The 25,777-nt window shown below is 39.1% G+C and overlaps 1 protein-coding gene across 1 annotated transcript; it reads left to right on the top strand.

Annotated features, from left to right (window-relative positions):
* Positions 1-544: 544 nt before the first annotated feature.
* Positions 545-25,681, top strand: tnni3k (TNNI3 interacting kinase). Its single transcript, XM_042481966.1, is given in 29 exon segments — positions 545-670; positions 759-926; positions 1,038-1,130; positions 5,447-5,555; positions 5,724-5,809; positions 6,029-6,126; positions 7,070-7,180; positions 7,294-7,392; positions 7,495-7,633; positions 8,661-8,734; positions 8,736-8,806; positions 8,893-8,997; positions 9,221-9,236; positions 9,238-9,321; positions 9,913-10,054; positions 10,145-10,228; positions 10,326-10,382; positions 11,433-11,525; positions 11,622-11,679; positions 11,768-11,962; positions 13,179-13,283; positions 13,376-13,428; positions 14,801-14,853; positions 15,473-15,605; positions 16,703-16,812; positions 22,949-23,008; positions 23,089-23,258; positions 24,697-24,776; positions 25,300-25,681. Coding segments are annotated over 29 exon segments (2,799 nt in total). The 5' UTR covers positions 545-597; the 3' UTR covers positions 25,380-25,681.
* The last annotated feature ends 96 nt before the right edge of the window (positions 25,682-25,777 follow it).

The raw sequence follows: 25,777 nt of genomic DNA, 5'->3' as shown, positions 1-25,777 counted from the left end.
TTGTGTGTGTTTGCATCAGGTCTCTTTCAATACAAGTACTATTTTATTTTTTAAAAAATGCATGATCAAGTTATTGTAAACATCATAAATATTTTAAAGTAAAACTGAATAATTTATTCACTCTAAAAAAGACTGTTACCTTTGAGAAAATCCTTTGAGGGTTTTTTTTTTTTTGCTCTATCTAAATTGTTAAACTTACTATTACAAGGTGAAGAAAGTCCACTTTACATTTCTTAACAATGTGTATTGTTATAACTCCCATTCAACAAAATTACTAAAATAACTACTAATGATGTTTATGTATTACTTTAAACGAAAGCTCTCATCCTTTTAAAGAATGTGGTGCTGTCTTTGTAGGGATTGATATGATTTAATTTCCATTCATTTTAATAAAACTGCAAAGATATTAACTGATTATTGATAATAATTTCCCTGCAGTTCAGCCCTCCCCACGTGCTCCATTCACTCCCCGCCTACATTGTAAACACAACTAACCACGTGACGACACCCGGAAGCGTCAGACGGTCCGATAGAGAGAGGTTTGCGACACTGTAACTACTATAGTGAATATATTTAATCAACATCGTAAGGGACAACATGAGTCAGGAATGTGTCGTAAAGTTGCAAACTGCAACGAGAGAAAAACTCAGGAAATTTGACTCTCTGCGAGGTGAGTTTTGTCTTTTGTCTTTTGTATTAGTCACGCCTGTTTTTAAAGTAAAGGGTCACAACCAGCTGCTTTTTTTCCTCGCCTGCAGCTCGAGAGGTGCAGCCCGGTGAGTTTTGGGACGTGCTGGTTGTGACCGCTGCGGATGTGAGTCAGCAAGAAGCGTACGAGCTGCAGATCAGAGAGAAAGTTGAGAGAAAGGAGCTGCCCCTCGGAGTTCACTACAAGGTCATCTCAGATCCACCCGGAGTTAAAATAGGTGAGTCAGTCAGGCAGGATGCACTCGTTTCATTTCTCAGTCCTTATGTTTGCTGCTGAAGGGGATCAACAAAGCACGACGTTATCAGGATTAAGACTTTGTGTTTTTAAGGGAATGGGGGCTCCACTCTGTGCGCTCTGCAGCAGCTGGATGAGATCTTTGGGAAGAATCTGAGCAGCCTGAGAGTCATCCTCATCCATGCAGGTTTGAGATCATTTCAATGGGATTTTGTTCCTTTTTTACATTTTTACTAATGTACAACTAGTTCAGGGTTCCTGCAGCTTAAGGGAAGTTAGTTTAATACATTCTTAATGCAATTTAAGGTTAAGACCAATTTTTTTTAATAACCAAAACTGAACAAGGACAATTTTATTTTGCCCAAATGTTTATTGTAATAAAAAATGACTTTTTTGTCTAGTGAAAGAGTTAGATGATCAGTTCAAAAAACTGTTTTTAGGGTGGGACACATGGGAGATAGTGAACATTTTATCTTATTATAAAAGTATGCATTTAGTTTACCAACAGAAGTGGGAAATATCTGGTATTTCTGGTCTGTTTCTGGATGAATTTGTGTTCCTCCATCTGCATGTTTAGGAAAAGTAATTTATTAAATAATTTAACAAAAAAAGTGCCAATTATTTTGAGATTTTACAATGCAACTTCATAAAAAAGATGAATAAAATCCCACTTCCCATGTCTGAGCATTTTTAAGACTTCTGGAGGGTTAATTCAAGTCAGTTTAATACCAATTAAGGTCATATTTTTGATTAATATTAATGAATTAAATTACTTTTAAGACTTTTTAAGGATCTGCAGGAGCCCTGAATATTTGCAACCCTCCAGTGCACGCTGGTAGGGCTGCAAATTTTTCTGTATAGATTAATTTTCCAAATACTTTATTGATTGATCGATTAATTGTTTCATCTACAAAATATCAGAAAATAGTAAAAAAAGAAAGAAAATAAAGTCAATTACAATTTTCCAGAACCCGATTGTTCACTGTTCAAAACCAAATTAAAACCAAGTGCAAAAAGTGCAATATTTTCAGGATCCCATTTTATTCTTACTTACACTATCGTGTGTTTAACATATGATGCACATGTTTTTTTTTTCAAACTTTAGTTAGCTTAATGCAGTGCTCATATCTTCAGTCTAATATGTGTTTATTTATTTTCACAGTAAAAAAAATTAAAAACATTAAAAACTAAAGGAATACAACTATTCTGTGGATTGTTTTCATTCTGCATCACACATGCAATGATTACTGTAAATATCATCTCTGAATTGTTTCTGTATTTCTTGTTTTATAAACCACAAATAAACACTTTGCCAAGTTGTCACGCAGTAAAGGAGTTGACTACAAACATGTTAGCTAATATTTACTGTTTTGATGTTTTCTACTTCAACATTTCTCTTCCAGGAGGGTTTAGTCAGCGTCTGCCCAGTGCCAGCGCCCTGGGGAAGATCTTCACCGCTGTGCCGCTGGGTGACCCTATCTATCAGATGCTGGAGCTCAAACTGGCCTTGTACGTCGACTTCCCATCCCGAATGAAGCCGGGTGTCCTGGTGACCTGTGCAGACGACATCGAGCTCTACAGCACTGCAGCGGATGAGAGCGTCACATTTGACAAACCTGGCTTTACAGCATTAGCCCACCCGTCCCCGCTGTCTATTGGGACGACTCACGGAGTGTTTGTTTTGGATTCAAATGAAAAGTCGACTTGCCCTGAAATGGAGAACATTTCCTGCCTGCGCTTTCTGCACAAACCGAGCATCATCAAGATGAGAGAAGGTGGAGCTGTTTGTAAAAGGCGGAGTGGTTGTTTTTCTCTTTCCGACGCTGAGTTCGTCTACACAGACAGCACCTATTATGTCGACTATGAAACCGCAAAGTCTCTTCTTAATCTGCTGAAGAAATTGGGGCCTTTGGACTGCGAGGTCGACGCATACGGGGACTTTCTCCAAGCACTGGGCCCTAAAGCCACAATTGATTACACCAGCAACACTGCGAATGTCACCAAAGAGGAGAGCAGTCTGGTGGAAATCCGCCAAAAGATCTTCCATCACCTAAAAGGAACTCCCTTGAACGTTATTCTCCTGAACAACTCAAAATTTTATCACATTGGAACCACATCGGAGTACCTTCATCACCTCACAGAGGACGTGGCGCTGAGGAGTGAGCTGGGTCTCCTGTCTTCTGCCTTCAGCGTCCACATGAATGAAAATTCCTCATCAGGATGCTGTGTTATGTTCAGCGTCATCCATCCCAGTTGCTCAGTGGGAGCAGGCTCAGTGGTGGAGTACTCCAGACTGGGAGCAGGCGCGTCTGTAGGTGCGGGCTCCATTGTCAGCAGCTGCTGGGTCAGTGCAGGCCTCTCAGTGCCTGGAGGCGTCTTCATGCATTCACTGTGTGTTAATCACAAGCACCAAACCAGGTTTGTAACTGTCGTCTTTGGGATTAATGACAGCTTGAAGCGCAGCGTGGACGCCCCTGCGCACATGGAAGAGCTGAAGCTGTTTGGTTTGAGCCTGGCGGAGTGTCTGTCCCGCTGGGGGATGAAAAATGAAGTCCTGAGGTTCTCCGGTGATGCATCCAGCTGTAGTTTGTGGAACGCTTGTTTGTTTCCTGTTTGCTCCGATCAACAAAGCTCATCGTCTCAGTCTCTGGAGATGCTGCAGGCTGCACTGAGTGGCTCTACGTTCACCTTACCCAAAGATATAAAGCTGATGTCAATGCAGGAGGCCTTACAGTGCAAGAACCTGGAGGGGATGTTGAAATTCAGGAAGGGACTACATGAAGAAATCAGACAGAAGAAACCAAAAAGTTGAAGTTTTTATATATGCCTCTGTGCCGTTGATAGACATAGCCGAAAGCATTATGTTTTTGGGTTGTCCATCCGTCCATACCATTCTCATAATGCAATATCTCAGAAAACACCCTGAGAGAGTTTCTTCAATTCTGGCACAAACGTCAACTTGGATTCTATGGTGAACTGATTAGATTTTGGTGGTCAAAAGTCACTGTTACCTCATGCAAACATGTTTTGAGCCACAATTCAGTAAGGTATATTCTAATTACGACTTCACAAAATTGTCGAATAGAGTAAAATGATGAAGTGATGAAATTTTATATCCAGGAGGTTAAAGGTCAACTTCACTGTGACATCATAATGTTCTATAAAAAAACTTTCTAGCCATTTTTCAGTACCATGACTCAGGAAAAGAAGGTGAGACGTTTAGTCGGATGCTGAATTAATGTTTAAGTATATGTTGCTTCATGGTAGGACAGACATGAATGTAAACTAACAGCAACTTGACTGGTTTGCAGAGGCATACACTCACAAGGCGGTATTTCTAGTTGACATTATGTGTCAGTTTAAGTACGAGATAACACTGATTGTGCTATAAATCGTTGATATACTGTATGATTATTTTCAGCTTTTGCCAGTTATTTGAAGATCTGATTTGAATTGTGTCATCTGAGTTATTGTGGAATAAAGTTTAATAAATTCATACATTTTTTTTTATAGTAAGTTTTGTATTTTTTCTCATTGAAAACATAACTCACTGGTGTCTTTTACAAACATTTTACAGCGCTGCTCGATATAGACGTGTGCATTAGTCTATAAAACTGTGAAACAAAGAGCACCTTCAACTTATATTTCTTAGTAAGCATTTTTCACAGCAGACATTTTGAAGTGCCAACACCTACTTTACCGACATGGTAGTGTCTGAGTCATGTTTTATCAGTGTGTCAAAATAAAAGTCCCCTGCTACTTTCATGGTTTTATCGAGTTGCCCATGTTCTTAATATTGAGGGGGACATGCTCCCTGCACTCCCCACCCTCACCTCAGATTTATGCCTATAAGCCAAAAAGGATAGACATGACAGAAACTACAAAAATGAATAATGTATATGGGGATTTATACTGTACATGCACGCGCGCGCACACATACACATACACAGAGAGAAACCAGCCTGCTTGCATTTGGAGGGAGATCAGTTGTCGAAGTTGTGAGGCATTCCACTCAAAGGTGTTTATTTTTAGCCCACAGCTATGATCCCCCTTTATCTGGACCTGTGCAATTGTGAGTGTGAGATTGTGTTACTGCTTCACTAAGCTACACAGCACGTATTAACAAGAGAGGAGAGACCTTATCAATGGGAAACTACAAATCAAGACCGTCTCAGACGTGCACAGGTAACTGCTCACTGTGTTAATGATTGTGTGGGAATACTATCAATTTCTGATGTTTCCGCAGGGCTGATAATGAGGTGTAAATTGTAGAAAGAAAGGCTGGAGGGGTGGTTGTTTACTGTTGGCGGCCATCACTCTTTATCAAGTCATACAAGCCTATTAATACAACTATTGATGATCAACAAATATACATAACAAAGCTCAAATGCAGTTGTTTGGACTCTACAAGTTTATTCAGGAGGTGAAATATGCATATTCTCGCACACGGCCATGGAAATTAGATCATTAAATCATTCTGTTTATGATGACGCGGCTGTGAAGATGAGTGGAAGAAGAAGGTGGGCGAGTCGTACTCTGTGATCATAGAGAAGCTGGAGGACGACTTCCAGCTCAAAGAAAGTGAGATCTCGGACCTCAAACTCGCTTTCAGGTGACAAAAACGTTTTGTTTTTTAAAACTTAAATTATTCACAGAATAACCTACATTGAATTTATCAAGTAGTGCTTTTTAAGTCTGTATTCTCGTCAGACTGCTTACTTTCTGTGTCAGTCGGGTGTCATGTCTCACAAGCAGGTGATGTTGATTTTCTGTGGCTCAGCTCTGATGAAGCTTTTCAGAAGGTGAACTTGAGCTACCGAACGGAGAAGGGGCTGTCGCTGCTGCATCTCTGCTGCGTGTGTGGAGGTATGCATGACTACTGGAGGCTATTAATAACTCCTCAACAAATTGTGGCAGCAGAGGGAAGGATTACTATGAACCGACTGACATTATTATTGTCTGAATATGACCTCACTAGTGCTGGTCACAAACAAACAGAGTTAAAATAAACTGTACATGAGCACATGCACATGTGAACGTTGGTGCCATTTACAATATTTTATCATCGCGTGTATTTGTGACCAGGTAACAAAGATCATATCCGCACCTTAATGGTCAAAGGCCTGCGCCCCTCCAGACTGTCCAGGAATGGATTCACTGCACTCCACCTGGCTGCTTACAAGGTGACAATTAAAGATAAATACGGTATTTATTTATTTTCATATTATGTTTCTAGCTGTAATTTATGTATTTGTCTTTCTTATGTGGTGGAGAGCTTTCCCACCACATGGTGGAGTGCAAGTACCAGTGTGGGGAAGTACTCAGATCTTAAAGTATAAGTATAAGTAGCAATACAACAATGCAGAAATACTCTGCTACGAGTTTAAGTCCTACATTCAAAATCTTACATTAGTACAAACAGTTCAAAAATAAAAGTAGAAACTGTACAATACGGCCTATTTCAGAATGATGAAATATTATTATTATTATTGATGCATTTATGTGTACACACGGTTCCTGAAGCTAAAGGCACGATAGATTTAAGACTTTATTAATGCACTTATACAAGACCAGTTTTTTAATAACCAAAAATGAAAATTTTATTTTGCCCACTGTAACATAAAACATGACTATTTTGTCCAGTGAAAAAGTCAGATTATCTATGTCAAATGTTGAAAAAATAACCCTTTTTGAGTGGTACACATGGAAGACAAGAACATGTTATGTTATCATTAAAGTATCTATTTGGTTTACAAACAGAAGTGGGAAATATCTGGTCTTTCTGGACAGTTTTCTGGGCAATTACGTGTTTCTCAATCTGCATGTGAGATTCCACTGCTTGGATTCCCATCACGACAAGTTTAAGAAATTGAGTTTATTCAATTCCTCAATAACAAAATAGACGTTTGCAATTATTCTGAGATTTTACAGTGCAATGTCAGAAAAAAATGACCCGTAAAATCCTACTTCTCATGTCTGAGCTTTTTTTTTTAATTTTGAGAGATTCACTTAAGTCAATTTAGTACCAATTAAGGCCTTATTTTTAGATCACTGAATTCATTGCCTTTTATGACTGCATCATTTTAGTGTTGCAGCTTTCTATACTGGCTTGTGAATCCTCTGCAGGATAATGCTGAGCTGTTGACTGCACTCCTCCACGGAGGTTCGGATGTGCAGCAGGTGGGCTACGGCGCTCTCACTGCTCTGCATGTGGCCACATTAGCTGGGCACCATGAGGTGAGAGCTGGGCTTTTTTGGTCTTTAATTACTGAGAGGAACATTTTTTTACAAACAGCTATGGGCTATTTATTGTGTTCATACATTGATCATGAGCCATTTATCACCACCAGGCAGCAGATATTCTCCTGCAGCATGGAGCTAATGTGAATGTTCAAGACGCCGTGTTTTTCACCCCTCTGCATATCGCTTCCTATAACAACTACGAGCAGGTAAAGTGCTTCATATTAACCACATTGTAACTGAGAGAAATGACACACTTTTCTCCTCTTAATCTATTTTAATGTTTTCTCTCATCTCTTTCTCCTTTTCAGGTTGCAAAGCTGCTGCTAAAGTTTGGGGCAGATGTGAATGCGAGTGGTGAGGTGGGTGACCGGCCGCTGCACCTGGCTGCAGCCAAGGGTTTCCTCTCCACCATCAAACTGCTGATGGGGGAAGGGAGCAAAGCTAATGGTGAGACCTTCAAGAGTGCTTCTTTACATCTTGTTAAAGGGACAGTTCACCCCAAATCAAAAATACTTACCTGTAGTGCTTTTTATGAACCTAGTGTGAGTTGCTTATGTAATGGGAGTAGATGGTACTCGGCTTAAAGCACTAAAAAGTATATTTGGAGAACTCAACAGCAATGTCTCTTTCCAGAAATTATGACCTGTTTACTCAAGAAAATCCACAGACCTTGTGAGCAGTTTATGTAGGAACTATTTTCTTTGTACCAAACAACACCCTGAACCATATCACTGCACAGAAGGAAGCGTGCATCTACTTACAGATGAGAGGCTCATGATCCTGACAGTGCGAGATGTAAACATTATTGGCGTCTTCCTCGGCTAAGTTGTAACGTTAGCTAGCTCAGTGGTGCTAGTTGAGCTAGCAGTGACCAACTTGGCAAAAAATGTCCCATAAATTGCAAGAAATTCATTAAAGGTGATGAGAAAATTACATAAAAAATAGTCTTAAAAAAGAGGGGACTAATATTAGAAAATGATCCAAAAATAGGGAAAAGTGTCCAGAAACCTGTATTAATAATTATAATAACTGGATATTTAAACTATGTTACAGACAAAATGTGAAAAAAAAATATATAAAATGAATACTTCTGCAATTTTTCATTTTCAAATTTTTTTAATGGTCATTTTCTTGTTTGTTTTTTTGGGGTTTTCATGCTTAATTATCTTGTGACTTGTTTTTTCTTCTGCACAGTGATACAACAAAGGACATTACTGTTTTTTTCAATGTTTTGGGTTTTTTTTGCACTTTGAGCACCACAAGCAGAGTACCATCTAGTTCCATCATTTTGCAGAGAATGCAGACTTCCCTATGACCGAGCAAGCAACTCTCCAAGCAACTCACAGCAAACAATCTAGATTGATAAATAACACTAAATACAAAAGGGAAAATGTGTATTTTTTATTTTGGGGTGAACTGTCCCTTTCAAAGTTTCCTGAGAATGATTGTGAAACTTTTCTTCCCTTTTTTCCAGTAAACGCTCAGGACAATGAAGATCACGTTCCTCTCCACTTCTGCGCTCGCTTCGGTCACCATGAGATTGTGCGTTTTTCTTCTGCAGGGCAACTTTGACGTGCAACCTCACTCTGTCAACATCTACGGGGACACACCATTGCACTTGTAAATGGTTTACAGTGTCAGTATCCTTCTTTGGGGTTTTTTTGGTAGACATATGAAGTGCTGTATTAAATGCTGTGTCTCATCAGGGCCTGCTATAATGGAAAATTTGAGGTGGCGAAGGTGATCATACAACTTTCTGGCACCGACAGTTTGTCAAAGGAGAACATTTTCAGCGAGACGGCACTTCACAGGTCTTGTCTCACATGCTGTACATATTTCTGTAAAGTGTCTGAGTTTGTTGAAAAGTGATTTATAAATAAAATGTATTATTATCATTATTATTATATTATAGTCTAGAAAAAACATGCTGACACATACTGTACAAAGACACAGACTGTATTGATGTATGAGTATCAACTTTAACCTGTGATACACGTTGCTCTGAGGTGGTAATGAGTACGTCTTGTGTCTCAGTGCATGCACCTATGGAAAAAGACCTGGAGATGGTCAAGTTCTTGCTGAGCCAGAATGCGATGAGCATCAACAATCAGGGCAGAGACGGACACACAGGTGACGCTCCTTTAACTCTGTGAAACCTGGATTTACATCCATTTTCTTGTGCTGCCTTCAGACCCTTTGAAACCTGAGCAGATTGGTTTGTTTTCTTTGAAAAACATGGGGGAAAAAGGCAATGACCAACTTGGCAAGACATGTCCCACAAATTGCAAGAAATATGTAAAAGGTGACTAAAAAATACCAAAAAATCAGTTTTTAAAAAGAGGGTAGGATTATTAGAAAATTATCCCAAAAATTTGATTTAAAAAGTCCAGAAAACTGTATTTCTAATTGGAATAAAAATATAATAAAATATATAATATAAATACTTACATAATTTTTCATTTTCAACACATTTTAAAGGTCATTTTCTTGTGTTTGGGGGGCTCCTGATTATTTTAAGGTAATTTTATTGTGATATAAGCAGTTCATTCTAAGAAAACTTACTTATTATATTATATTCAATGCCTTCCAATACATCACCCTAAATCCTACACACTGCCCCTTTAAAACTCCTCTATAATCATGTGCAATTAGTTAGATGAAGTGCAGGACAAGCTGTGTTTTTAATCACAATCATGTAATTAATGTCCATATTTAGCTCTACACAGTGCGCCTGTTTTCACGGCCACATCCGCCTGGTGCAGTTCTTGCTGGACAGCGGGGCCGACATGAACCTGGTTGCCTGTGACCCGAGCAGGTCCAGTGGGGAGAAGGACGAGCAGACCTGCCTGATGTGGGCTTACGAGAAAGGTCTGTCTGTACGACAATGAGCTGCCAGAAGAAATCAAATGACTACCAACATACTGAGCTTGTGGTTTGTTTTTGTTCTTATAACATCAGGTCATGACGCCATTGTCACCTTACTGAAACACTACAAACGTCCAGATGACTCCCCCTGCAATGAGTACTCCCAGCCGGGAGGGGGTGAGTCAGCCCTCTGAAAAAAACATTATGTGGACAACAAAAAATTCACGCAAGTCCTCCCACCACTCTGTCATGTCTCATGTCGTCTCTCTTCCAGATGGGTCCTACGTTTCTGTCCCGTCTCCTCTGGGAAAGATCAAAAGCATGACTAAAGGTAGTGAGGTGAAGTGAAGCACAGCACATTTCACATCACTGTCAGCTGACATGACAGCACACACACCGTCTGTTGTCACAGGAGGGAGGGGGCTTAGCTGCTGGTGAAAACACCTGGCTGATTTACACTGAAACTACAGCTCTGTCTTTCTCTGTGTGATATTCATACTTCATATCTTATCTTATCTTATCTTATTTGGTGATCTGAATGAGATGAAACCCACATTTAAATCCTCTAAACCAGTGGTCTCCACCCTTTTTCCTTCAGGGACCCCTTTTCTATCATTGAGAAAACTGACTTTGTGATATATTTTATGGATATTTCATATTTAAAATTGTATAATTAATTCAAATAGTCGATGCAATAACTGCAGGAAGTTTGTTTAAAACAAGTGATTTGGACAAATTTTGAACAGATTATTGCCTGATTATATAACATCAGATATGGGTTTTTTTTTTTTTTTTTTTTTTTTAGCAATTTCAGTGATTTCCTATCCCTGACACACTATATTCAATTTTCTTGCACTCCTTCAAATCAAGAAGGCCCCTGTGAAGCTTTGGCAAACCTTAGTGGGGTTCAGGACCCCCAGGTTTTGAACCAGTGCTCTGAAAGTCAAGGGTTAAACATGAAAAATGCCATTCATGCCATTTGGCCTAAAGAGGGCACTATCACTCACTGGAATTTACAAGCAGCTGTCTTTTAGGCATAAAAGGAGAATCATGTGTGGAGCAATTTGATAAAAAAAAATCAGCCAAGATTTTGATAGTTGATCAATTTTTTTACTGCTTTAAACATATTTTTATTCAGGATACTTGTATTTTATTCATATTTTCTCAACATTTTTATACCTTTACTGTAATCTGAGTATTATTTGATCTCAGTTTCTTAAATAAAACACCAGTTAATACACCAGGTAATGCAAATTAACCTGGATAGAGAGCACTAAATTAAAAAGAGCATTTTTCTTTGTGGGGTAAAGATCAATTTAACTCCTGTACAGTTCTGCAGTGATCAGATAATCTATTGCAAGACGTTGTGATCTGTTTTCAGAGAAGGCAGAAGTTCTCCTGCTCCGAGCAAGCCTCCCATCTCATTTCCATCTTCAGCTGTCTGAGCTGGAGTTCAATGAAATCATTGGATCAGGTAACACTGCTATATATGTTTTCTGTTTTCCTTTCAATCAATGTGTTTCAGATAATCAGATATTATTACTGAGCATCAAATCTGTTTCACACTCAGGCTCATTTGGAAGAGTCTACAAAGGCAAATGCAGGAACAAAATTGTAGCCATAAAACGGTAATTTTCCTCTTGAAGTTCCTCTAAAGATGACGTTTTGCAGCCACACATTGGTGAGGGGTAAACTTATTCGCTCTGTTATTTGCAGCTATCGAGCCAACACGTACTGCTCTAAGTCGGATGTGGACATGTTCTGCAGAGAGGTCTCCATCCTGTGTCGCCTCAACCACCCCTGTATCATCCAGTTTATGGGGGCGTGTCTGGATGACCCCAGCCAGTTTGCCATCGTAACCCAGTATGTTTCTGGAGGCTCTCTGTTCTCGCTGCTGCACGAGCAGAAGAGGTGAGGAAGTGCGTGTTACACACTAGAGCTTGTGGTATACTGGACACAAGCTAGGAAACATTAGGACATCCACTTTACACTTTGTGGCATCACACACACTGTCACGCCTTCCAGCACAACAGTCTTGTAATGAGTTAGCGCTGAAATGACTGGTCGATTAATCCAGTTTTTAATGGACGTGAAATTAAATCAATGAAATCAACAATGTTGATTTTAATTTAATTAATCAGCATAGATTTAAAATATCTGTTTCCAGCTCGTCGTCCAACCTGAACGTGGCTGGAAGGCGTCAGATGAGAATGTGCTCGGACAGAACTGGTGGCGTTTTTAATACATGCTGGTGGATGGCACTGGCCATGTCCACGTGCAATGTGTACGGGCAGCGTCACTTGTTAATGTGGCAGGACGGAGCCAGTCACGTGCGCATGAAACACCAAAGGACTCAAGTAATAACGCTGCCAGTAACGACGTCATTTAAGAAGCACAAGTATGCTTACAGAGCAGGCGGCTGAGGAGGTGGATGCGTCCCACAAACAACTGACTTTAGTGAGGTAGTCCGGTGTTCATTTCCTCTGTGGATGTAGATGTGTGTGTGTGGGTTGTTTTTTTTTTTCTACACCTCACCATGTGCTTCTTTTGCCTAAACTTTACCAGCCATGATGCTGCTTCATCCTGCCATGCACATTTGTTGACATCATGATAATGGCATCATGCTGTGAAAACTGCTGCACAGAAGGATACATAAAACGTCATAGGTCATAAGACGCTGAAGGTCACTGACAGAGCAGCACAACGCGACAATTTGGGATGAGAACGTGTTGTAAACTCACTAAAGGAAGCTTAAAAAGTCCCTTGCGGTCAGGTGCGTTAACATCAGGTCCATTTGATTCCTCATACGAGTGACTAATCTTGATGTTCAGATCTAAAAAAAGCTTAAATTACCTTAAGGAGTTCCTCAGTGTCTTACAAGGACATGTTTGCACAGCACAGCCAACTGTTTCAGGTCTCATTATCCTCCGTGGAAGCGTCCCCTCTCCGATCTCTCCTCTCGGTTGCGATCATCATCGATCCAGATGAAGTGTTCCGCTAACTGTGTGGCCAGGTGCTGTCTTTATAGACCGTCCTATTGATCCGTGTAAAGTGCTGTGTGTGATTGGCAGGGGAGCATTGATCCGCCGCTAAGTGGCTGCTGCTTTAATGATGTGTCCATGGACAGGCTCATCGACCTGCAGTCCAAGCTCATCATCGCCATCGACGTTGCCAAGGGCATGGAGTACCTGCACAACCTCACCCAGCCGATCATCCACAGGGACCTCAACAGGTGGGCGCCACGCTGAGATAATATGCGGTGTGATGGTATTGGCAGTCTGAAATAACTGTTGTCGTTACTGATAAAGCATGTGATCCTTTCAGCCACAACATTCTGCTGTATGAGGACGGACACGCGGTGGTTGCTGATTTTGGGGGTAAGAGACAAGGAAAATAGAGCTGCACTAAGCTTTTTTTTTTTCGTTTTTTTTAAGCAGAGATAGCTTTACATTTGTAAGAGAGAGGATTTGTTGATTTTAATAAGGACTATAAAAGTGCACTCAGTAGTTGCAGATCTTCACCACACGTCTGCACGAGCTGATCACAGCCACTCTGGACTTATATTCAAGCACGTACTGGTTTCAGAAGTTTTCCAGAAGCTAATAAAAGTGAAAATAAACGCTTCATATTTTAGGTGGAGCTGGAGCGTATTGTACAGAACATGTCAATTTCGCCTGCAAACATGCGCCGTATGTAAAACACAGATAGCAGTGTAATTATGAGGATGAATGTATTTTACAGTATTAACTTTTTTGAAGTTTAAGCACAACAAAGTATGAAATAAAATTAAACGCAATAAAAACAGACCAATAAAAAAATCCATGTAACTACAAAGCCTGCTTACTTGCTTATGGTAGATGCACAAATATCAAGGAAAATTACCAAATCAACAAAATCTTCAAATCTACAAAATGGGGCAGGTAAAACGCTCCACGCTCCCAGTGTGGTATCATGTTGTGTAGCTGACGGAACAAAACTGGTACAAAGCTGGACCGCAGACAGCTGCTGAAGGCAGAGCTGTCCCTCCTGGCTCCCTTACAGTCAAGACAGCAGCACATTCAATAAAAAAATTGAATTTTCTCATCTCGTATCGTGCTACTTAAGTAGATCATAACACATCAGGTACGGAATTAATCTACAGATGGTCCGGTTCAAAATTAAACCAAACTCTTTTATGGATGTCCATTTTTGACGCACGACGAAGGCTAAAAAAATTGCCTGTAACAGACAGTCAGGGTTGTTGTTCTTGCCTGATTTCCTACTAGCAGTCAATAAAGCAGGTTTTTCAACAATTCTGAACCGCATCACATCTTTGTGAATACAAAATGTGCACACAAAATAGGAGGCTGATTGGTCTAGTATTTTGTGAGATGAATTACAGACAGACAGATACACACATGTACACACAACCAAACGCATGGCTCATAATTAAACTCACCCTTGCCCTCTTAAATCCACTTAAGAGTTTTGTTGCCACAGTCTCAGTAGCTCATGCCTAATGATAGCTCATTTTGGCAAAGTTTTGTAAGCTAATATCTCTTCTATCACCTTTTCCCACACTCAAGGGATTTTTTGTTTGGTCTGGTAGCCATGTTTCTGTTGGTTTCACATTAATTTCTCGTAACCAAAGCTGCTTTTCACTGGCTCGGCTCATTGTGAGTGAGTCTAGATTAAAGTTCAGCTAAACGACGCAGCTACCAGTGGATGCACATTAATTGTTTCACTGCATGTCTGTCTCTCTATCTGCAGAATCTAGATTTCTACAGACTGTGGAAGAGGATAACATGACCAAGCAGCCAGGGGTCAGTGCCATTTCTCTTTTTTTTTCATTTACTTGATGACATACAAAACTTTTTGGAAAGAGTATTTTTGCCTCCGCTCTTACTCTGACACCATCTGCAGCATCTATGAAGAATAAGACACTTTTGTATTATGCTGTTATTTTGCCGGGAATTCAAGCCACAGCTTCTGCTGGCACCTGCCATCAATTACCCACCAGCTAAAAAAAAAAAAAAAAAAAAAAACTGCCTTCATGCAGATTTTGTCTGAATGTGCTGACTCATCACTACCCAGAGTGCTTGGCCTGCAGTTTGGAGTTAAGTGTGTTACGTCTCCAGGGAACTGCCTGTTGTGAGGAACTACTTGCCCTTGCTGGGACACAGTGTTTATGTCAGTAATTGGGCCTCAATGTGTTTGTGTGTGTGTGCGCGCGCGCACACGCTAGTTTGTGTGTGATCGCCTTATGTACTGAAATACCACAATGTTTATCAAACTCATTCAAAAAAATAAAAATAAAAAATCTTCAAGGCAGTACAGATTCACATAAATCCAGCGCCTCACCGTCTTTACCATGTGTGTATGTGCATTTATGTGTGTATGTGCATATATAAAGTGTGTGTCTGTGTGTGTGTGTTTGTGCAGAACCTGCGTTGGATGGCTCCCGAGGTGTTCACCCAGTGCACTCGCTACTCTGTGAAGGCAGACATGTTCAGCTACGCCCTCTGTCTGTGGGAGCTGCTTACTGGAGAAATTCCCTTTGCTCATTTGAAACCTGGTACTATATATTATATAAACTGTATATACACATTAGTCCTGGTTTAAAAGTTGACAGTGTTTGTGCATACTAGAGTTAAAACTGAGGGAGAGATCCCACAATACACCTTTTTTCACAGCAGACATTTTAACTAGGGCTGTACCCAACTCAGAATTATGCCAGTCATATCGGATCCAGTTTTGTAATACTAATTCGTTTAGTTTTCCGTACAAAATTTGAAAGTTTGAACGGGCTCCGCAGAACATTCAGTGGGCCGGCAGCATTCAAGTCATATAGTTAACAAGCTGACGGCGCTAACAACGCATCGCAAATGCACAACATTTTTTGCCGACACTTGATATTATGAAAATATATAATCAAAAGTTCAAAAGTCAAAGACTGTATCCTATGAATTTGCTGTAAGCTGCAAATTCACCACTTTTCTTTTCTCCCTCCATGCCGCTGCCTGCATGTCTGCATCTGTAAAGAGTAGTATGAAAGTCAAGAGCACTCACTCTGCAGCAAAATCTGGGCAGAAAAATGTTTCTAGAAGTCCATTGCTCTGAAAAAAACGACTTCTCAACTTGAAGCAATCTCAGTTGAAGGTCTCTGACTGACGACTCGAGTCTCTGATTGTCGAGGGACAGCCCTAATTTTAACACGTCACAGCAGCAACAGCAAAGGTGAAAATACTAAAAAATGATATCTGATGCTTAAATTGCATCAGCCTTTTAGGGAATCCACTCAACATCACTCTGAACCACAGCTGTCAACCCCCTGTTTGCAGTTGCAAGGAAAACTCAGGGAACAAACAAAGTCATTAAGATACATCATAAATCAACCATCTGCAAAAATCTCTGGCAATCAATGTTGTTGTTTTCTGGTTGTTCAAAGTATACCGATGCATCAACCAAACAGCCATTGGAATATATAGGATATATATTCCAGTATATAGGAACATATAGGAGTACACCCTCCTGATCAATTACCATTACCGCTGATTGAAAGCACATACAAACTAATACAAGAACAATACAACAGACAACAATCACAGAACAAAAAAGGCTGTCAGACAAAACCATTTCAAAACTAAATTTAAGATGTACGTCTGTCCACAGCTGCTGCAGCAGCAGACATGGCCTACCATCACATCCGGCCACCTGTCGGCTACTCCATCCCCAAACCCATCTCTGCTCTTCTGATGAGAGGCTGGAACGCCTGCCCAGAGGTAAATCACCTTTTTGAAGTTCGTTCAAGCTCTGTGTTCTCAATAATTAACACTTTTATTTCATGGTGCACAATCTAGATAAAGGGACAGTACATCCCAAAATCAAAATACATATTTTTTCCTTTTATCTGCTCTGTTATTTATCAAAATGTATTGTTTTTGTGTGAGTTGCAGAGTGTTGGAGATATCAGCTGTAGAAATGTCTGCCTTCTCTCCAATATAATGAAACTAACTGGCACTCTGCTTGTGGTGCTCAAAGCACCAAAAAATACATTTGAAAAACTCAACAGCAGTGTCTCTTTCCAGAAATTATGACCTGGTTACTCGAGATAATCCACACACCTTGTTGTGAGCAGTTTCATGGAGGAACTATTTTCTTCCTACCAAACTACAGCGGCCAACCACAACGATGTGCAGAAGGAAGCGTGGATCTACTCCTATCTCACCACTGAGCCAGCTAACGTTACAGCTCAGCCGAGGAGGGCACCATTAATGTTTACATTTCATAGCTGGGACCAGATTTGGTTCAGGGGGCCAGTTTATAGCTATCAATCCAATACAACAGACCAAGAAAAAGAGATATATTTGATATACTTGTTAGGAAATTAGTAGTAGAAATAAGGGGTGGGCGATATGACTGTAAAAAAAAATCAAGCGATATTTCAGGGTATTTTTGCGATAATACTCCTGACGATATGACAGAAATGCTGAGAGCATTTCATGAATAATTTCAACACATAATTGCAAAAAGTAAGTTTAATAGTTGTATATGTCAACATAAATGTAGTTTGCCTTCAAATATTTAGTAAAAACTGAACATAAATTATCTCTCAGTTCTTTAGTTTGTAAACAACAGTATCTGATAGTGAGATTCTGGTTCTGTATACAATGTAAATATTACAACTAAATAAAATCGAACAAAAATTACACATCTAAACAGTTGCCAAATACAAAAAAACATTCTAGTTTTTTTCTCCACCTGGATCTGTTCACACTACTATTTCTCCTCCACTCCTCTTGCAGTAGTGTGTCACTTGGCGCAGACCAATCAGACCCCCGCACACACACACATACAAACACACCTGCATTTATTTTGACAGACTGTCATGTTGCGATAACTATCAAACATACATATATAGTTTTGTTGTCGTGCCACAAGCGTGTGGGTTTACATTTGGACAGGCTTATGACAAAATTATCTGACGAAACCGATTCCTGCATGCGCATGAAAGAAAGAAAGAGGAAGAGAGAGATGCTGTGCTGCTCGGAGCCTCTGACAGTTTACTTTGAGTGGTAAGTCGCTAAAAAAGTCTGAAAAGTCCGGGGCTGATCATAAAACATTCAGCATGCCCCGGCCACTGGATCCACACTACTGCAGCTGCTCCTGGCTGGTAGCAACTTTGCTTTCGTCATGGTTTCGTCAAGTCGTAATATTATCACGATATGAACTTTTCTTATCATATTGAAAATCATACCAGTATTATCTTGGACGATATGATATGGCACATCCCTAGTAGAAATACACATTAATGGGTACAATATCACGCATTTTACATGTAAACACAAGTAATTGTAGACTCAAATTCCTGACAAAAACATCCAAAATTTTAATATTTTCCTGTTTTATCCTCACTTTGGTTTGATTTAAACCTATTTGAAGTGAAGAAATATTTTCAGCTTTGGGTGTTTTAAGTTGTTGTTTTGTTTCTTGGCTCTCTCTGAATTCACTCAGTTCTAGGATCACTTTTTTTCTAGTTAGGCCTGTTTTAAAAGTTTATTTCCCCCTTGGTTTACTCAACCACTACCCAAGTTTGAATTCACAGTAACGCAACCCTTTTGTATTACCAATTCTGCACAAAACAAATGTTTAAAAAAATCACTTTCACTCAGGATCAATAATCAAAAACTAAAATTTCACAAATCGATAAAGTCAATATTCACAACTCAGTGTTGTTAAGTCCTTAACAAGACCAAACGAGCTCCACGAGCTGTAGCAAAAATACTTAAAGTTCAGTCCTACCACAATCCAGGCGTGTGAATCAGTGTCCTTATCTTCCAGGTGCAGGTTGGTCTTGCTGAAGCTGACACCTGTCCACTAGGATTTCTTCTACAGGTGGCTCACCATCTTGTTTTCCCAGGTTAACAGGGCAACACACACACACAAATGTTTCAGTCTTACATATTTCTTAACAAAATGAAGAATTTGAGAAGGATTAGCAACAAAATACAAGTTAAAACATAACATTTAAAATGAACTGCACCCAAAAATTGCAGCTGTGTTTCCCTCACTTTACTATCCAGGCTAAACTTGACCATGCCTGTTGCATGTAGTTTCTCCACAGGGATGACGTTTTTCTGTAGGCCAAAGTGAGGCTAACGTCGCCCTGTTTCAAAGCCTATGGGAGTTTTTCACTGGATTTCGGATCATTGCAGAAAATAAGCTCTGTAGTAAACAAATGTTTCTGACATTTACAGGTTTTGTTCAGCAAGATAATATTCACCAATGACCACCACTTTCAGGATGTTTTAAGCCTAAATGTAATCACCAGAAGTAAAATGCTAATGCTAGGCTAAAACGAACTACACTACCAGTCGCGTTGCCACAGTTACGAGGCTTTATGCAGTTCGGCGTGATGACGTTCTGTAGTCTCATTTAGCCACTTGTTAGCAACTCCTCAAAGTTTGAGAGTAGGGAATTTACTAACGTATTTTATGTCGCAGAACAAAACGTTAAAGTCTCCTTAGCTAACGTGAACCACAAATTTAAGGATTCCAATTAAAAATTGCATTAAAAAACATTGACTTTGAGAAGAGGGATGCCACAAAATACACGAAATAAAATGTAGCCTCGCGGTCTTCGCGTAGCTACGGGCAATTGTAGCTTTAAATTCAACGTGAAAAACAAGGAAACAGCATGCTTACTGATACAAGGAAGACAGTTTTCAACTCACCATATCATCGTTCAAAACTGAAACAAAAACCAGAATTCAGCAAATGTACATAGGGGGTGAAAACAAAATCCTCCAAAATGTACATCCCTCCTAAAGTTGCTCTCGCTCATATGCTATTCAAAGTTTACGCTTCCTCACCAGCACGTGGTGCTACGCCTGCAGTGATTGGCTGTTACCTGCCGCATCTGTTAAAGGAACAGTACACAAAATAAAATAGTAAAAATCTACAAAACTACCGTTATACAGTATTGTTAATACCCATTAACAGGAAGCTATTGTTATATCTCTGCTTACATTATATGTATTTTTGTCGAACCATTTATTTGTTTATGGTTATATTAACCAAGGTTACAGCCTCTCATCCATGAGTAGATGCACGCTTCCTTCTGCGCAGTGATACAGTAAGTGGAGTTCAGTAAAGTGAAAATAGTTCCTACATGAAACTGCGCAAAACAAGTTCAATTATCTTGGGTAACTGGGTCATGATTTCTGGAAAAAGAAATTGCTGTTGAGTTTTTCAATTTTTAAAAAAAAATTTCAAATTTATTTTCTTTATCAAATTGGCTTGATTTCTTCTTTACTATAGGATGGAGGCAGTGAAGAACAAAAGGAAAAATAACCCCAAAATTAGCGAGAAATTAGTAGAATGTATAAGAAAATTATCTGAAAATCTGTTTTAAAAAAGAGGATAAACAGGACTTGAAAAAGTGCTTAAAATATAATAATTCTGCAACATCATTTAAAATATGTAATTATGCTAAATAAATATAATATTTCCCTGGCTTCTTTTGTTTTGCCCTTGAAATTTCTTCCTAAGCTTTTATCAATTTGATTTTCTAATTCTACAAATAGCTTACAATTTGTGGAACATTTTGTACCAAGCTGCCTTTTTCCTGTTTTTGAAAGACATCAAACCAATTTTCTTTGTGTTCAAAGGTTTAAATACTTGTGAGAGGTCTCTGAAAACAGCACAAGAAAAGTGATGTTTCTACTATGTGCTGTTCTGTCTAACATAAACCCAATGATGGCTCTGTACTTTCAGACTGTAAAATGATAACACCCTGCCATGTCATTAGCCTTGTAGACATACTGAGGCTCAGAGAGACAACTTTTGCTGAGTCGGCTGTTCCTGCAAACATGTGCAGCAGTAATAAATGGGACCAAATCTCCCCAAACGACACATTATTGCACCGCTGTTCATATTCAGGAGCACACATGATCTGACGATCCCCCCTGAGTGCTGAGATGTTCTTTATTAGCCTGCATGTTTTTTTTTCTCTGCCTCATTAAGACACATTATAACACGGCCGAGCATGTAGGTACATTTCTCCCTGAGTGGTACATCTCCTAAAGGTTGTCAACCAGTTGCTTGCTCCCTCTGTGGTTGCTATGTCCCATAACGACTTCGTCAAGACACTTTTAATGATCACAAGAGTGTGATTAGTCTCAGTTGTGCAGTAGATCCCCTGTGTTGTTTAAAAGTGGGCCACACTGTTCTGTGTTTACTGGATTTTAATCAAAACATGTGTTAAAGCCTAAGAAAAGATTTTATAACACAGCATTTTTTTCCCTCTGACACCACTATAATCTGAAATTGCAAAATGTTCTTTATAGGATCATAATAACTTTCCAAACCATTAAACTGCAGTGAACTATTTTTTCTATGGAACAGTAAATACTTAATTACTGACAAATTATATTTGCACAAAACAGCATGAAAAAAGTATTAACCAAAATAAAAAATTTAAAAAGGAACAGAAAGAATTAAAGAACATTAAAGATAAACTACTGTAAAACTTAACAACCCATGGTATTATTTGCTTGAATAACAAGCTTATATTTGGGACAAGCGTATATATGGGACAGGCTTTTATTTAGTGTTGCTCAGCAGCGATGTACACTGGCTTTAAAATAAAAATGGAGAGAAGGTAATGAGCAATAAAACAAGAAATGACCCAGAAGTTAGCAAGAAGTATGTGAAAAGTACAAGAATTATAATATTAACACGAGAAAAAGTAACAAAAAAATAGTTTTAAAATTCAAATAATTCTGTAAAATACTTTTAAATATATAATTATGAATATAGTTCACTGGACATTTTTCCTTAGTTTAAAAAAAGTTAGTAGTACATCTACTAATTTCTTTTTTTGAATCTCCCTTGTTTACTCTACTAGTAATACCATCTTCTTTTCTTATTTAGTGTTCACAGTGTCGGTAAAATTAACTGAATGACTGAATTGCGGAGAATCTCACCAAGCTAACAATGTGTGTAGCATGTCCATATTGACAAAAGTTTAAATATCAATACATATTTATGTGATCTAAGCAGCTAACTAATGTTAATTACAGCAGGGAGCCAACAACTTGGTTTTATCCATCCAAAGAACTGCTATAAAAATGAACTGCATGGCAAAAAGACCAGGCCTCTAAATGAGACGAGCCTTTATTTGTCAAAATGTGTCGCCACACCGGGCTAGTATAAGGGACTTGGCATTTAATTGGGACTAGGCTTTTATTTGAAATTATACAGTATCACCTGAAAAAGTGAACACCAACCTTAGATGTAGTCTCATTTTGGAATGAACATTGTCTATTTGCTGTTATATAATAGAGTCCGGCACTGAAATTCTTCCATTTTATAAAGCCAGACCTCAGCTGCCCACTGTGACCATAAATGCCCTAAACACAGCGAAATATGAGAAACATAAGAAAATCCAGGCAGAGGACTGAGTCTTAACAATTACATCGCTACACACTTAGGTGTGATTGTATAAGTGATCGTTTTTTGTTGTTTTTTAAATCCTGTATAGTTAACCTTTAAAATTCGTTCACATGTTTTTATCTGTTCTCTCTTGTCTTAATATTTTTGTGTTTCCTTGGTCTCCTGTATTAAAGCAGCATGTGCAGACAGGCCTTGGCCTGTATGTGAGGATGTGATGTATAATTGAACAGCTCCGGGGTGGCAGTGTTTGTTGTTTTGCAGTGTGGCAGGAGATGTGAGGGCTGCCTTTGAAGCAGAGTTCACCTTTGCTTCATGTGTGGGTGGACTAAAATGAGCACCACATATACAGGACAGTGTTTGAGAGAATACACCAGTGTCTGTCTGTTTTGGGAGAACGTGATGCGTTTGATTGTTCAGCACCAAAGCAGAAATGAATTAAAGTGAATTTTTTTTCAAATTTCAGGACAGGCCCGAGTTTTCTGAAGTGGTTTCAAACCTGGAGGAATGCTTGTGTAATGTTGAGGTACATAAAATCCAACATAAATGTCATCCTGTTTAACACTGCAGTGCATGACACATATTGTTGTCACATTTGTGTGGCAGCTGATGTCTCCAGCCTCCAGTAACAGCAGCGGCTCCCTGTCGCCCTCCTCCTCCTCTGACTGTCTGCTCGGGCGCGGAGGCCCCGGCCGGAGCCACGTGGCCGCCCTGCGCTCCCGTTTCGAGCTGGAGTACGCTCTCAACACTCGAGCCTACGCCTTCTGGACTCAGAGGTGAGAGAACTCAAGCACCTCGACAGACAGGTGAAGGTGGAGAGGACGAGAATAATTTATTGCACAATGGCCACATTCACAGTGACCCAATGACCCAGTTATATCGCTTTTAATTTGATTTGAAAAATGAAAAAAAAAAATGCCTTTGCTTCTTAAATGTCTTTAAATGATTTATATGTTTCATTATCTAATTAACATGTGTATGAGCCACAAAATAGGCTCTGAAAGTAATCCAACTCTCTGAAACCTGAGCAAATTGGCTTGATTTCTTTCAAAAACATGGGAAGAAGGCAGTGAGCAACGAAGGAAGAAATGACCCAGAAATTAGTTTAAAAAAATAAAAATACAATGAACTTACCTGAAATTGAGAAAAAAATGGAAATGACACAGAAAAAGTGCTTAAAATTATAATAATTAAAAAAAAGAAAAAAAAGGGTAATTATAAATATATATTTTTCATGGCTTTTCAAAAATAATTTCCTAAATCTACAACTTTCTTACAATTTGTAGAACATTTCTCGCATTGCCTTTTTGTTTCCCCAATTTTTTTTGAAAGAAATCGCACTAAATTGCTCAGGATTGTATGTTTTAAATACTTGCAAAAGGCATCTGAAAGCAGCAGAAGATAAATGATGTCAGACCCGGTTTCAAAGGGTTAAAAAGCTTTAACTAAGAAATCTGAAATTGTTTTTTTCACCGGGGGAAGCTCAATTAAATGTTTTGTGCTTAAAACTCTGCTAACTGAACACATCGTGTCCAGGCTTGCTCTAATTTGGACAGGCTTTGTTGAGACGGATGAACAATTGCTGTGCCAGTAACAAGCAGACCAGTTAAGATACTTACTGCAACAGTGAGGACGGGAGTTGCTCGGATACCAAACAGGAAACAAAGGAAAGCAAATGCAATAAAACATGCATGGCATTCTGAGCGAGGAGGAAGGCCTCTATTAGACGCCCGGCTTTCAGCCTCTGAGCTCTGTGTGTGTGTGTGTGTGTGTGTGTGTGTGTGTCGGAGCCTGGTAACAGTCACTATGAACTTAGATACAGGAGGTGGGATTATTGTGGTGTGGCAATGACTTGTCAGTATTTCCCTGGTGCTCCATCAGAAGTTAGACAACACGTCTCAAATTCAACCACGTGAACTTTCACATGTCGTAAATACAAAATGTTCATCTATCAAATGTTAAGCAGCATGAACACTGTCCAGGTTGTGTTCTGCGGTCGACCCATCAAACCTGTCATCAATTTTGTATACTGAACTCCTGCAGAGAAAGTGAGAGCAGCTCAGTAATAGGTCGGACATCACATATTGAATTTCTCCTGCTTCTATCTGGCTCCATCTCATCTGTCTTTCTCCATGTAAACAAAGCTGTATATAATTCTGGACTAGTGTTGCTCTGCAGTTGACTGATGTGTTGATTTTAGCTTTTATTTTTCAGTGAACGGCGTCGGGCATCTGGAGGCCTTTCACTGGAGGAACTCAGGAGGAACATGCAGTTTTCTCCGATTGATCGAAACGGTTTGTTTTCAAAATCCGTGCACATTGTTCCTGTACAGAGACAGTAATTGTTTTTTAAAAGTCGAGCGAGCAAATTAAGTATCACCTTCAACTGTGCTTTTACAAATGCTGGCTCTTGGTGGGAATTTGTTGGAATAGTTGGGTCTCTGTAAATTAAAAGTTTGTAGTATAGACCTTCTCTATATGAAGTGTCCTTAGATCACTTTTGTCATGTTTTGGAAAAAAAAACATATAATTGCCTAAAAAAAAAAAAAACAAGGGAGCGAGACAGGAGTAAAAGCTGCATTTGGTGGGACCTATTTTCAGCGGCGGGTGAATACACATTTGAAGCTCTAATGAGCTTTCTGACAGCAGGATGATGTCTGAGTTTTTTAATGCAATTTATTTTCAATAATGATGATATAGAATTTGTTCTTTAAGTGTGAATGACAGTAATGTTGTTATTGTCAAATTAATAAATCAAAAATCAAACTGATCATAAATGGACAGAATGTCACATTAGTCACTGATTTGTCTTTTTCAGGGTACGTGTCTGATCCCATGAGCACCATGAGATTTCACTCTTCCTACAGCAGCAGTGGCAGCTTCGAGGACAGCAACTAAACACCCTGTAATTATTATCATATCAATTTAGACATTCATGCATGATTTTGACTGTGCAGTTTCATTTGAACTGTATAAATAGATGTTAGAGGTAGTAGCCATTGCCAACACATTTGCAAACTAATGTGTCTTTTGTTGCAGCATTATGTATTTGGATGAGCTGTTTATGAATTTACATACATTATACAATCTTTTTTTATATTTCTTGAGGCTTGTTGTTCTTGTAAATACTGTATGTGTGACAAAATTTGTTTTTGTGTACGTGGTTTGCAGAAATCTGAAATCAAAGTTCCTCGTCAATGTGTGCATTAGGTCAGTGTGCACACGTCTTTGTTTAAGTAAAATAAAAATGAAAAAAATCAGAGTTTCTATCCATCTCACTGTTTTTATTTTTAGTG

Source organism: Plectropomus leopardus, chromosome 3, assembly GCF_008729295.1.
Source record: "Plectropomus leopardus isolate mb chromosome 3, YSFRI_Pleo_2.0, whole genome shotgun sequence".
Taxonomy (NCBI): domain Eukaryota; kingdom Metazoa; phylum Chordata; class Actinopteri; order Perciformes; family Serranidae; genus Plectropomus; species Plectropomus leopardus.
This window is presented reverse-complemented; position numbering and strand designations above follow the sequence as displayed.